The sequence below is a fragment of the Apis mellifera genome, linkage group LG1 (genome assembly GCF_003254395.2).
Source record: "Apis mellifera strain DH4 linkage group LG1, Amel_HAv3.1, whole genome shotgun sequence".
In the NCBI taxonomy this organism is placed as follows: Eukaryota; Metazoa; Arthropoda; class Insecta; order Hymenoptera; family Apidae; genus Apis; species Apis mellifera.
This window is the reverse complement of record NC_037638.1, coordinates 10,073,300-10,088,711: the sequence shown is the minus strand read 5'-3', so window position 1 is coordinate 10,088,711 and position 15,412 is coordinate 10,073,300. Positions and strand designations below refer to the sequence as shown.

Sequence of the window (15,412 nt, the reverse complement as noted above, 5' to 3'; positions counted from 1 at the left end):
AGAGTGCAGGTGGTTCCACGGATACTTTGATTGGCCATTTCGTTACTGCGAAATCGATATCGGTTATTTTCTCGGTTGTTGTTCCGGGGACTTTGCGGTTGTTGTCGAGATGAACAGAAGATTGCTTCAAAGAATTTTGAGAATTGAAAATGTTTGAAATTCTCTTTGATTCTTTTCGAATCAAATTTGTGAATAAATAATTCTTATTTCGATAGATCTAGGCGAAAATATTATTTCATATATTTCAATCCGTGCAATTTGGAACGAATTTGTTTGTATTAAAATATTTGTTCTTTTTTTTTTAAATTGTTTTTATAATTGGATATTATTGTACGTACGTAATTTACGACAATTAATTGATTTAGTTGGAAAATTAATTTGGAAAATTGAAACAATTGTAATTTATGTTAACTACAATCCATCTTGAGTTGAGAATCAACAGCTTTTTAACTTACGCTTTAATTAGATAAATAATTCCTTTAAACTATAAGAATAAAACGACACAAACAAACTTTCCAATTTGCATTCGAACATTACACAGTCGTGTTAATTAACGGAGATTGTTCAATCAACAATGTTAAAAAAAAAAAAAAAAAAAAAAAAGATAAATTTGCCAATTAGTACTTGTTTTAACGAGCAATCAAATTTTCATTCGCTTCATGTTTCGCGACTTGAAAAAAGGATCTTTCATTAATTTTTCCTCCATTGAAACAATCTCCGACCTAAGGATTAATTCCGATTGTTTTCACCTAACTCGTGCTTTCGCCACGCGCTGCAATCACCTTTCGTGCAGCGCTACTCCGGCTCCAGCTGTGCTATTTTAATGAAAAGCTATAGTACAGAAACTTAGTTACCCGGAAGAATTAATTCCAACTCTATACCTTCGTTTCCGACCGAAATTGAACGCGTAATCTGAAATTCTTATCGAATCTAGTGGCCATCCCCACAGGCCATGGTCCCCCATTGATCCCTCTCGAGCGCCCTCTGAAAAAACATTGCGTATATTTAATCAACGATTTTTCGTGATATTCGAATTTCAACGGATCTGATTGAATGGCCAGCTGCTACGAGAGAACTTTCCATCATTTTTTTCCCCCTTCTTGAAAAAAAAATTTTCAATTTCAGTGAAAAATAACGATAGTGGTCGAGGCACCTTCGAGCATTTCGTGCCTGGTTTAAATAATTGAAACCATTCTCAACGTTGAGAAGCAGTTTCACACTGAGTTTCAATCGTTGAAACGTTGGGAAAATAATAATTATATTCCACATTCTTTTTGAATATGCTTGTGTAGAAAAAGTAAGAGAGAGAGAGAGAGAGAGGATAAAGGGATAAATAATTACGCCTGGAAATAGGCAGGTAAAAATATAGCTTTCATTATAAATTTTCTTTGACAAGGTCGATCTATTTTCTCTCTCTCTTTTTTTTTTAACTTGAATTTCTGCGGTGGCGCAATTTTTTTCTCTCCCTTTTTCCCCGTTGATTTTCCACATCGACGCGTATTCCGGTAATTCGACGCGATGCGTCTCGACGTTGGCAACATCGTTATCCAGATACGTCGATGACCTGGTCGGACATTTGATGAGGATCGAATTTATAATTCGTAAACATATTTACATTCAAATAGGGAATCAACGTGAAAAAGAATATAATGATTTTTTAGCACCTCGTTTAAATCTCGACATTTATTTTATTGCATTACTTTTTTTTTAATAATGCAATTAAAATATCGAATTGTATATACCTTACTATGAAAACAGGAACAACTTATTTGTTTCTGAAATTCTTGTTTCCTTTATTCGAAATTAAATTTCGAGATTGTATCGTGTTTGATTTATTAACTTTTCTCTTGATAAATTTCGTAATGAAAAAGAATCTACGATGTATTCGTGTAATATCTTGTTGACACACGTTTATTCTTTATCCCTCTGAACATTCGATTCTTATTCTTCTTCAATTGTATACCTCTCTTTATAATGATCATTATTTGTATGCAGTTAAAGCGATATCGTCATAAATTAAGGACGACGTAACGAGGTCATCGCTAATGTCGCGTATCCTATTCTTGTCAATTATTGTTGTATCCGATAATCTATTACGACGTGTCCACGGTTGCTTGTTTACGGTGTAAATTATGTAAAAAATTTCGATTCAAAATTATTCCTTAATTTTTTAAAACGGGACAATTCGTTAAATTTCTTAAAAATAACTTCTTCATTTCTTTTCTTAATCGCGATTTTTTTGTTCTTGACGAAATAATCTTGAAAAACAGGAAGAAGGAAAGGAAACTTTGTCAAAAATGATTTTGTGAATTAAAAAAATTTCACTCGAAGAATCGTAGAAATGAATAGATTAATTAATTATGCCTATATACACCCCTCTGCAAATAAGTTTGAGTTAAATTACCTCCAAGTACTAATTTTCTCAGACTTTTTCTTCGAATCATCCATAGATATCCAATCATGAATTATTTCCATTCTTAAGTATTACATGTTTGTCACGTCTTGATATCTTCCTCAATGTCCTCACAATTTTTCACATTCATAAAATACAGTGTTAACTCGTTTCGTATTGCGTTCGAATCAAACGAGACCTAAAAAAACAAATAGAATCAGAGAGATGTCAGAAACATGTAATGAAAATACTATTAATTGCAATCCAGTCCTCCATTCAGAAGATCCTAGATCCAATTGATTTATATCAAATACCAGAAACGGTTCTTGAACAAGAACAAGAAAATATCTTTTTTCTCGCGACGTCACAAGGATGGATTATTGCGACTTCCCTTTATCCACGAGCGATTGGCATCATCTTCGGCATCGTTCTCGCGATAATGGACGAGCCATTGGCATCGTTTCGCATACTACGCTGCTGCTCCGCATAATTTACGCGTGGGCCGCGATAATATTCGGCGAGATGCCATGGACCGTGCTTCCATACCCTTCAGGAATTTTGCAATGGATCCTCTCGGTCATCGTGCGGCCAGTAAAGGCAGAGGCAGAGACTTTCCGTGGTACGCCTGTTGGATTTATTTGTGAGAGAGGAACTTCTCAAAAAAATTTAATTTTTATTTTATTGCGATTGATAAAAAATATTGAGAGAAAATTCGTATCCTGGAATTGTATTGATGATGGAAATGGACGAATATTCTGTTCTATTGTAGAAGGGAGAGAAAAATCATAGGATTTCGTCAAACTTCTGATTTTGTAAATATTTTCCTTACTTCCATTTACCCGTGTTGATGTATTGGTTAAACCGATTTCAATACTATTTTATTCTAAATCGCCGTAAAGCTAGCATTTTTCGTATTAATATGTCAAATATTGTTAGCCGATTAAGCAATTCTTTACCGCGAACGATCGTCGACAGGAGGATGTATAATAATCGGCTTCCCTCTGTCAGGTTTGAAAAAAGCCTACAAATTACTTACGAAAATCCGCTTAGCTTAAAGTATTACTTCATTGAAAATTGTTATTAGCTTATAGTAATCTTTAGTATTCCAATATGGTATTCAACGTTTAATCGAAGATCGACAACGAAGTGATTCGATATTTCTTTTTTTTTAATTCGTTAAATATTATATAAATAATCGTTATCCTGTCGAATCCTTTTCAATATCAAGAAAAATTTTGACTTATTCAATTCATGATTGTTTTATTTTATTTATTTCATCAGCTCGCGATTGTTCTTATTTCGTTTAATTTAAATAATAAGTTAAAACTAAAGTAATCAGATATATGTAGAATAAAACAAATATTCTAGAAGATTGATTACTATAAGTTAATACAGATACAGAGTCCTAATTAAACAAGTAGCACAAATCAGTCGTTTATCGTACAAATGCAACCCATGGCCTCTTCCTCTATAATCTTTCAACGGATTATTCAATTCATGATTGTTTTATATTATTTATTTCATCAGCTCGCGATTGTTCTTGTTTCGTTTATTTAAGTAATAAGTTAAAATTAAAGTAATCAGATATATGTAGAATAGAACAAATATTTTAGAAGATTGATTACTATAAGTTAATACAGCTACAAAGTCCTAATTAAACAAGTAGCACAGATCAGTTATTTATCGTACAAATGCAACCCATGGCCTCTTCCTCTATAATTTTTCAACAGAAATACTAAAAATATTTTTAAAATATAGATGAATAAAAAATATCTGCAACATTCGAAGCGAACACGCTCTATCCACGTCCTCTTTTTTTTTCATTTCTCTTCTCCCGTATTACGAACTGTATCATAAAGAGGGGGGGAGAGAAAAAACCTCGGACACATCTGTCCACTGAAATCCAAATTTTTCAAGATACGTTACGAGATCAAAAAAACAAAAAGAAAAAAAAAATAGGCGAAAAGAAAAATCTTCCCGTACGGCAAGGATCGAGCAAGCTAAATGGTAAAAATCGCAGCCGGGTTACGCATACATGCACGTGAGCTAGCTTCATACACGATCCAACGTGACAGGGAATAGAGGTACATACGATTCCCAACGGGCAGTAAACTAAACCAACGCGAATGCCGACGTGTGGGCATGGGCACGTGGTCGAAATATTGGCCACGAAGGAATATTCGTGTTACCAAGCGAGTAACTAGATGCTTAAACGCGATCAACGATTATGCTAACAAGTTAGCTGCGGTATATACGCAACTCGGTCGATTAAATTCTTCTGAATTTATTTTTCTAACTTTTTCAAAAGTGTTATTGCAAGATTAATCCAAAAATGATTTTTTAATTAATTTAGGAATTATTTTGAAATCATTCTTCGCAAGCGTTTCATTTCTGGAATTCAAATAAAATTCGATTCTATTCCATTTCGATATTGGAATTAAAGATTTTTTTCAGAAACCGGGCTAATGCGTTTAACTATGTAAAATGTTTTAATGTTACGTTTTTATAATGTAAATTCGCCAAGTTTTTGATTTTTATCCCGTAATTAAAGAGAAACGTAGAATTTTTGAAGGAAGAACAATCAATTTTTTCACAAAAGCATTATCGTTTTAGCAACGTGTTTTAATATCCAATGGAATGTTCAAATGGGAGTCGGACTTAGATTATTTAAATGGCCAATTTCATTACGAAATTATGCTAATGAGTGTGTTAATTCGCTTAACAATTATAGTAATTTGTTTTGCCTGATACGAAATATTCCATGCATTTTTAATTGTACCCCAATTGTTTTGCGCTAACAACTGATTTGTGATTCATTTCACATACCTATTCTACTGTCAATTCTTTCCATTAAGTGACTTGTCCTTACAATAAAGATACAAAAAGCCTTCTTATCAAAAATTAAAAAAAAAAGAAAAGAAAAAGATCGCTTTAATTAAAACCAATTATTCGATTCGAGAATAATAATTTTAGTGTTAAATTCGCATTGAAGAGGAAGCATCTGTTTCTAGATGATATCCCGTTAACAACGTTTGGATAATTCGGATTTTAGGATACCGAGATAATGGGTGTTTGGTTACACCAGGATTCACCACACACAGTTACTAATACAGATTTTCAGATAATAACGTTTGATCTCAAATTTCGCTTATTAATATTACTGGTAGAATATTGTCATTAATCTTTTTTCTCTATTCTTAAAAATTTCTCTGAAACTGAACCAGAAAAAAGAAAAAGGATTAAATATATTGGACACTATATAAGATTTGACGCAAAGTCTTGGATGCAATGTCCTGTAATCTTACCACAGCTGTGATTAAGATGGACCGAACAACTTTTACTCGGACAAACTTTCAAAGTAATGGACACGTCAAAAGTTACAAGATATCGATGGTATGTTTGACTTTGTGTAGAGAAAGAGACTGCATACGGGGAAAATGGATCGTCCACAGTCAAACTTCCAACCTGTGTACGTGACAGCAACTATGTCCCTTTTACAACTTCCGGACACTTTACTTCAAAACTCGATTTGAAATGGAGTTATTTGCGGAGGCATTGATATTACTCTATATTTATAAAATCTAAAAAAAAATCTCCTCTCCATGAGAAATATCTTATTATACTTCAACATTTATTCCCATTATTCTAGTTAATATTCATTAAATTAGAAACGAAATAATTATTGGTCCTTGATTTCCTTGATTTTTCAAATTCTCTACTTCTTTTTGAGTTACACTGAAAAAAAAATAAACGAGAATTGAAGATTTCTCTGGAGAGTAAGTTTTGTTGAAAATAAACTTTTTATTCTAATTTATTTTTAATTTGTTTTAGGGGGAGAGAAATATCTTCCTCTTTTTTCTTTTCGAGATATGAAGCTGTCGAAAATTTTCTTAAATAAGAACAAAAGAAAAATAAAGAGAGATAAATTCATTGTAATCCAATATTATTCGCAAACGAACTAATAAAATAAAGTTTTCTTGTAAAGTTTTCTTCGTAAAGGGAATAGTTTCGATAGTATCAAAATTGCTCGAGCTCTGTTTCTTCCCTCTTTTCAATTAAATCACTTAATAAATCACTCGGCAGAATACCGAGTTTTAATTAATCAGACTTCGCTAATCGCTAAAGACACTCGGTTAATACAGCGGATTAAAATTATCCGGTTGACTAATTTCTGTAAACTACTTCAATTAAATTTCCACATAATGGGGTTACGCGACTGGATTTTAATTCAATTAGATCTTTAACAATATTATATTAAACACACCGTGGATACCCCTATCAACCAGTTTCATCCATCATTAATACTTTTCCAGCCCGACAAATCATCGATCCAGCCCCCGGTCATCGTCGCGATCATGTATACGATGGACACGTTTCAACCTGCAAAATCATTAGACAAATCATTAGCGTGAAATCAATTGTATAAGTGGATTCGTTTAACGGCAATAAAGAGCGGTATGTATGGTATGTATGGTTTACTAATTACAAATCCGCATAACCGGATATCCGTTGTGTGCTTCCGCTAATGACACCTACGAATTAAACTAATACCGCCACGAATTAACGATTAAACTATATATCTCGAATTACGAATTGATCCAATATTTTTATCTATCGATCTTTAATCGTTCTATCAAAAGATGGGGTAAAATTCGGAATAAAGAAGATTAAATTTTATATTTGAACTATTATTATGAAAATTATTGTTGAAATTATATTTTGAAATAGATAGAAGCATCCAAATATTATCTCATCGAGATAATATTTCGATGATTTCTCTCTTTTTTTCCAAGATTCTTTCAAAGGATCATCTTTCAAAGAGCGTGATCCAGAAATTCTATATTTCAATATCATTAAATAACAATATTAAACGAAGAGACACTATGAAACGATCTATAAAATCGAACATTTCACGATATTAAAAAATAATAATAAACCTCGCACACAATTCAAAATTCCACTTCGAAAAATACACTTCCGCTTTATACTCCTTGTTCAAACACGCACAATCCCATTATAACGTTGTGCACACACGAATCGTACGCGAATCGTCGATGTTAATTTCAATTACCCGTTTTAACACGCGGAACCAGGTCAACCTGGTGGCAATCTCGACTTTTTAATTTCCCATTATCACCGCCGCTGATCGTTATCCCTCCCCTCTCTCCAACACGAGAAAGAGAGAGAGAGAAATCTCGCCCCCTCTAATCCACCCCTTCCGTAAATGTAATTCGCCCCATAATTCCCGCCCAACCCGGAATAATTGATCAGCAGCCCGATCATTGATTACCGTCATATAAACAGGTGGCAGGAATTTCGATCACGTAACCCTCCTATCCCTCCCTTCCTCGTTTGTAACGTCGCGAATTTCCGCTTAATGGGAGCCGGTGTCGCGGTTAATTACGGACAGAAAGGATTTCAGCGCGCCGGATCCGGATTTTCTCTTTCCGGACAATTCGACTTGTACACAAGGCCGCCACGTAATAGGTAACGCGTTCCCGTAATTTCGCGGTCCAACACTTTTCGACGCCGTGCTCTCCTCCTCGTCCTATTTTTCTTTCCTTTTTTTTAATTCTTCCGCTTGTTAGCAAGCTTCCTTTGCTTTCCTTCTCCTCTTTGTTTTATCCCTCGAATAATTCACTCGAAAGTTTTTGCGCGGGTTTGGTGTTTTTCTCACAATATACAGGAAGAGGTATCGGAACGAATGTTGTTGCGGTTTCCGGTGTTTTCAGAATTCAGGCGTAGGTTTTTCTTTTCTTTTTTAATGAATTTAAGTTTCGTACGAGGGGAGATAGATACGTCGTTGATATGGATTGGAAATTGATATATTTAATTTCTAATTTTCTTCTTAAGGTAAAATTATAATCCGAATAAAGAAAAATAATTAGAATCCGTTGAAGAATAGAATTCGACGTCTTATGCGGTATCTTTGTATTGATTGATCGATAAAAATCTGTGATAAGGTGATAATTTTAATTGATTTTGATTTTTCCAAATTACATGAGAATTTTCATGATGTAAAAGTAAATCTCGACACGAGAGGAAAAAGTCAATATCGTCTCGCTTCGAACACGATGAAGAAGCCGATGCTTCAAAGTGGACGTTCTTCAGGATATCATGTACCCGGTGCACTTGAATCGTCTTGGGAACTCGTTAAGCGATTTTTATGATGTCTTTTCGTTTTGGACTTTTGACGTTCACGCGGAAAGAAGAATCTGACAAGCAGCTTGAATAGACACGCGAGTATAGAAATTCTGGTTTCTGGGAACGTTGCTAAAGTGGAAAAGTCCCGCGACTCCTTTCTTCCCCGCCCTTTTTCCCACCCTTTTTCTTTCAACGTATCCTTTGAGACTTTATATCCACCTCGTCGTTTTGCGAAAACGTCAACTCTAAGGCTTCCCTTTCTTCTTAACCTCGTGATGTAGTGGTAATTTCTTTTCACGTTATAGCGCGAACTTCGTTTGAAAAATCGAATTACGTTGTTATTTATGCAATTCTTTTTCTTTTCGTCGTGATTTGTAGTATCGTGGATGTGATAATTGAAATATATATATAAGAATAGGGAATCTGAAAAAAATGATTTTTGTTATTGTATATAATAATAACAGTTTGAAGATTATTAAACATGAATTAAAGTTTGAAAGAATAGAATAACGTACGAAGATTAATTTTATTTTTGTGAATGGAATTGTAATATTTTCTTAATCCATTATTCTTTTACAATTTAGCAAACATTTTACCATACCATTCTCATACTTCTTTTCTCATACTATTTAAAAAAGTGAAATTAAATTTCATCCTCTTGAAACTATTCGACACGTATCTAAATTATTTTTTGATAATTCTAAGAATAAGATATTTTAAATGACAAAGTTATATATGAAACATTATATATAAAATATCTAAATTTAAAATATTTACAATATTTTCATTAGCTACAAAATCAGTTTGAAAATAAAAATATTTTTAATTTACACATTTGGCAATTAATGTGTTAAAAAAAAAGAAAGAAAGAAATAACATTGAGAGTAAATAACAAGTATTGTTATTTCTTTCATTTTTTGATTCTTGTTATATATATACATATATATATAAAATGATAACTTCAATTTCATTAAAAATTGTATTTAAAGATAAAATATTTATCTTTCGCCAACAATTGTATGTTATGGATCTGCAAACACACATTCGTATTGCGTTTATCGATATTATAAAAACGATAATTGCCGTGTATTTTCTTGGAGATGAAAAGCAAAAGCTTGACGAGCTACATGTTTTTATAAGCTAAATAAACGCGTTGTAAACGATGAAATGCTGGTTTGCGTCGAGAATTATTTACAACGATGATAAAAACCTTTGATAATGAGCGTGGTGGAATTTTAGTGCGCGTATAAATAGGGGTTGAGAGGCAATAAAATCGCGACGAAGAAAGGATGTGAGTAGCAGGAAGTGTGAAAGAAGAATCATTAGTAAAAATGAGAGAGAGAGAGAGAGAGAGAGGGGCAATCGATGAAGCGAGAAAGGAATCAATTTGAATATCGGAAATAATGTATATGTTTGAAACGTGCACGAGATAGTTTTCCATATCGTGATACAAAATTTTTTTCCCACTAATTATATAAATAATTCCTTACTAATTATATAAATTCTTTTTATGACAAAAGTTGCGCGTAATATTAATATCGAATAATGTTTTTAACGTAATATTCGTTTTTGAAGATGATATTAAAATTTAACGATATAAACAATAATATAATAATAATTATTATTATATTTTGTAATTTATATTTTATAATATAATTCGAAAAGCGAAAAGTTACGGATAATATTATAATAATTGAATATACAATGTGAATTATAATAGTTATCAAGTAATTTTTGGAGGGAATTTAATTTCCAATTAAAATATTAAACATTAAAATTTGATAAGATAAATAACGAGGTTATTAAAAATCATTGAAATAATTATACGCTTTTATAATTTTTATTCCATCTATGCTTAAATGCTTTTAATATTTTTCATTCATTCCTTTCCTGTATTTCCTGTATTATATTATATACCTCTCGACCAACGAAATAAAAAGAAAGAAAGAAAGAAAAAAAAAAGAAATTGGAACAATTCCCATAAAGTTTTATACACAAAAGAAATAAATAGGAATCGTTGAAACGGAGAAAATTTTAGTATGCAAAAAAGGCTGGGACAAAAATATCAGCCTCGATACTCTTTTATCGTATTAGGTCGTTCGTTCCGAAATATTTCAAACCTGGTTGATCGAATCTGTAAGTTCTTTTTTTCTCTCTCTTTCTCCCTCTCTCTCTCTCTCTTCCCCTCCTGATGAAATACAGGCAAAGCCTGTTTTAATTAAACCGTGTGTATCATCGGTCGAACAAATTCAATCCCACGGGTTTATCCAGAACCGTGACCCATATCATTCTCTACAGCGTCCACACCCTTTTCCCTCTTTCCTTCTTTTTATTATCTTGTCCTGGCCTTGACTTGTATGTCGAGTAAGCGACACGGATGAATTGGTGGAAGATCGTCTTTGAAATTTAAGAAATTTATCTTCGAATAAAAATATATTTTCTCTATGAAAATAAAATAGTATAATTTTTACAATCGTAATATTTTATTTTCACAGAGGAAACGTTGATTCATGAGATTTTTATTTAACAATAATGCATTGTATTTGCATATAAAATGTGAAGCCTACACTAATTTAACTTAAAATTTTTTCCTTTTATATATTTTTATTTTATGATATTTAAAGAAAATACATAAAATATAAAGCATGAAATAATATTAAAGGAATTCTAATCTTCAATTCTGCTCTTCGTTTCATTATTAAAATTGAAATTGCTTTCATCTTATTTCGATTTTTGTCGAACAATTAAGAGAAATTAAACGCTTTGATTTAAAATCCGTACGGACGCCAGTTCCGAATTTTTCGAGCGAGATTTACGAAGAATTTTGAATTACAGGTCAAACGTTTTAACAGGCGAAAGCAAAAAAAAAAAAAAAAAAAAAGAAAAAAGCAGCGGACGATAAAAACTTTCGAAATTACGAGCGCTCCTCGCCATCCAATCGAAATATTACCTCGTTCGATACACTTCTTCGAACGAATTACCGATCCCACGGTTATCGTACCGGCTAAAAATTTCATTCGTCGACGAAACATTCGTTCGATCGTTTATACGGTGTTTCCATCGTTCGATAAAGCACGTCGCGTTTTCCAATGACGGATCACTATATATCTATACACGAAATCAAAAGTTTTACTACCCGAGTGAAACGTAAAACTCTGTTTGATCGTCTGTAAGGATTTCGATTATTTCAATCTGCGTTCTTTTTTTTTTTTTTTTCTAAATCGATATGATTGAAAAACGAATTACTTTGTTCTTTATTAATTAACACCGAGAGCTAAGTCGAATACGAATTCGCAAATATTTGAATTTACTGTGAAATTTTTGAAATGAGAGATACTCTGATAATTCAATTCCTGAGTTTATTCATAATAAGGATCCAGAAATAGAAAAATAAACAAAGAAGATGAATGTAATAATAGAAATATGTAGAGAATATTATAATATATTCGTGGAACACTTTTGGATAGTTGATTTTAGAGATGAAAATAAACACAGGAGTTGATATAAATGTAAATCGAGGTTTATTTGTTTATAAGTTAAAATTGAAGTTTTCATTAAATGAAACGAGCCAGCTCTCTGCCTGTTTCTACTTAAATTTCTACAATTGATCTACTCTGTATATCTATCTATCTTATCATTTAACGAAAAATGACTTTTTAAAAATTGTCACATCAACTTTTTCCACAAAGCTTCTTAATTCCCAGGTATGCTTTACATCACACTTTGCATATACTTGGATAAAAGTTTAGAAGCATGATACACGACACAAGAGAAGGAGGATTCTCATGGATCGATCTTTTATTGCCCACCATCGCCAAATTGTGGCTGAAAATATAAAAGAGTGGATGGATATAAACAAAGAAGGGGAGGAGAGAAAACGTGAATCGATTTTGAGATTCGGTCTTGCCCATGCACACACAGCTGGATAGCCAGAAATATCTCTGAAACGAGTTGAACAGCTTTGACTGTACCTTTTCCTGGACAAAAGCAAGCTGCTTACTGGTCGTTTAAATTTCGGATCACTGGTTCGGAAATGGAGACCTGTATGCCATTAAAAACGGCCTTTCTGCTTCACTTTTCTCTTCGTGACCGATTCTCCTCGATCCCTCTTTGCCCTCCTTTCGAGCCAAAGCCCTCCTTCGCTTCTCGTGATATTCAAATTAATGATCCCAATAGGGGAGAGGGGTCTGGCTAATCCTTCGATGCTGTTTCCATTGTCTTGGAAGTGCTGTGATTCTGAATGCTACTCAAACAGTGATTTTTAATGATTTGAGAAGTTTGATTCCTATTTTGGAAAGAGTTATTTGCCAGATGTACTTTTCAAATGAAAAGTATTTTAACAGTTGAATATTCGAAGGATGGTTTCGAATTATTTTTGATCGGTTTCGAAACTCTGACATTCAAAGTTATGGTTAATTAATTTTCGAATTAAAATTTAGAAATTAACGATTCTTAATTGGGGCATCTTGAAAATCGAGGGATCGTTGTTTCGTCAAATAAAATTATCACGTGCTTGTATATTTCTAAAATAAAAAATTTTCAATTTGCCACCCTTTCATCAATTCCAATTGACACGTAATAGAATATTTCCACGTCGAAAATGGAAAAGATCAATGGAAATATTCCCTTCACGATCCCACTAATAGAATTGCCACGTTACTTCAAAGAAACTTCATATCTTCTAAGATTGCTGGTTAAATTAAGTTCGTTGCTATTGATTTAAAAAACTGTTTTCGAACTCTTTCACGTCGAAATTAACTTTATCGCGAAGCTTTCTCGTATATTTCGCGGAAAATATTTACGAAAATTTGTTCCCACGTGAAAAATAATTCTCTTTACACGATGGAAATGTTTCAACTTTTGAACGAAAATGGATAAAAACGAAACGAAAGTGGGACAGTAATTTTCAAAAATATAATTTCGAAACAAATGTAGCGGTTTTCTATACTTAATAAATTCAAAATATTCAATGAAATTCCTATTATTGCAACGTATTATTTATTCCTTTTCTTTGCCAAAATATAATATTCGTGGTATTTTTATTTTCCTAGTTCCAATCGCGGCAACCATTCTTCCTCGACGAAAAATGGAACGAAATAACGCGCATTTTAAATCAGAAATTCTATTGTAGAAGTCTGAATTTATTCCAGATCATTGTTCGCATCAACATTTACGGTACAATTAGTAAAAACGCCGCACATAAAGCGGAAAAATCGCGTACTCAGGTGCACGAGACGGTAATCTGACGCAGATTTTCGTCGTGTAACTGAATAAATATTCACAAACGGACGGTTAATTACACTTATCGCCCTAATTTCCAGAAACGTTACGATTTTAGAGAACAATAATTCCGAAATGGATGGAACATAACGCGCGTCAAATTTCGCGTGGTGATAGATATTGATGTACGATATAATTGGCCAAACTGCTATTGTTTCAAAGAGATTGTAAATCAAAATTTATAAAAAGAAAATGTTAATTGATACAATTATCATATATAATTTATTTTCTTAGAAGAATACGAGATTTGTTCTAAAATGTAAGACTATAAAGAGAAATTAAGAATGTATTACTAGGTTAGATTCTTGTGAATATTCCAAATACTTCCGCCAATATAACCGTCAGTCTTAATAATTACGATGCACAGAGTTATTCTTTCTCAAAAGTAGAATATTCTCTCCAGCTTGCAATATGAAACGATACGATACGAGATACAATTTAATTAAATTTAATATAATTAATTTTTCCGTTAGATTTCTCTCCGTCAATTATCGTCTTGATTTAAAATTAAACTTTGAAACGTAAAAATGAATTTCGAAGGAAATGTGTATAAATAAATATATATATCGGATCTAATAATTGAACAAGAAATTTAGTAATCGTTAATATACAGAATTTCCCTATATTCCTATTTTATTTTATCCTTCCTACTTTCTTTAAAATTGTGCTTACCAATGAAAATATGTATATAGTAATCGGATCGATAAATAAAATAAAAACAACTGATTTACAAAGATTATAAAAGCTGGGAACAGCTGTGGAAGAATATCAGCAAATATTTTATAAAAATAAGCCAGCGATTTTTACCAAGCTTCATCGAATGTAGAAATGCTTTCTCCTCTGTATATTTATCTTTCGAATTTGTTTTCGCGGAACGACTCTCGCGTTTGTTGATGTTTTACCATGTCCTCGCATCTTTCTTTCCACTTTTCCCTCCCCCCTATTTCCTTCCATCGACGGACATGGACGAGTTTATAAGAGAAGCATTACCGTGCCAGCAAGCTTGCGTTCGCTTTTACTTTGCCTTTTCATTTCAAAAGTTTTCAATCTTTCGTTCGAAAAATATTATTTTAGAATTATCTTCTTTCTATACTCAAGAATGAAAAATTCTCTTATAAATACAATTTTAATACCCGTATTAGAATTACATTGAAACATTATTCGTATAGTATTCACGAAGATTTGGAAATTGATAAAAAATTTTCTAGGCAAATATTAATTTGGAAAAAAAATTTATATTTAATTAATTAATTCATTCTATTTTGATTCATTAAATTTTAAATTTCGTTTCACGAAACGATTATTGGTCTATCTATTTATTAAAAAGATGTACGCAATGTAATCTGAAGTTATTAACGAATTAAATATATTCGAGAAAAGAATCAAATTCATAAATCCTATTTTTCTATCAAATATTTTTATGGAATAAATCATATTTCATCGAATCGTCGTACATCTCTCTTTGTTTATATAAAAATTCTGTTGAAATATCACGCATGAACTATTATCCCACTATCAAAGATGGTTTACAGTCAAGTAACTCATAAAAAGATATATTTTACGATCAGCTCGAATACCTTCAACGAAGAAATAAAA

The 15,412-nt window shown here is 32.2% G+C and overlaps 1 protein-coding gene across 13 annotated transcripts in view; it reads right to left on the bottom strand.

Moving 5' to 3' along the window:
• The window catches only part of LOC412813 (zwei Ig domain protein zig-8), a 244,744-nt gene that overhangs the window by 95,721 nt on the left and 133,611 nt on the right, over positions 1–15,412 (bottom strand). For 7 of the 13 annotated variants that reach the window (XM_016916998.2, XM_016917010.2, XM_026441055.1 and 4 more), the window contains one exon: positions 2,405–3,017. The exons of 5 other annotated variants lie outside the window; for them this stretch is intronic. In XM_016916998.2, the coding sequence (XP_016772487.1) occupies positions 2,405–2,462 (58 nt within the window). In that variant the 5' untranslated portion in view covers positions 2,463–3,017. The remainder of the gene's footprint in view (positions 1–2,404; positions 3,018–15,412) is intronic. One more of the 13 variants, XM_026441042.1, reaches the window with a different exon arrangement.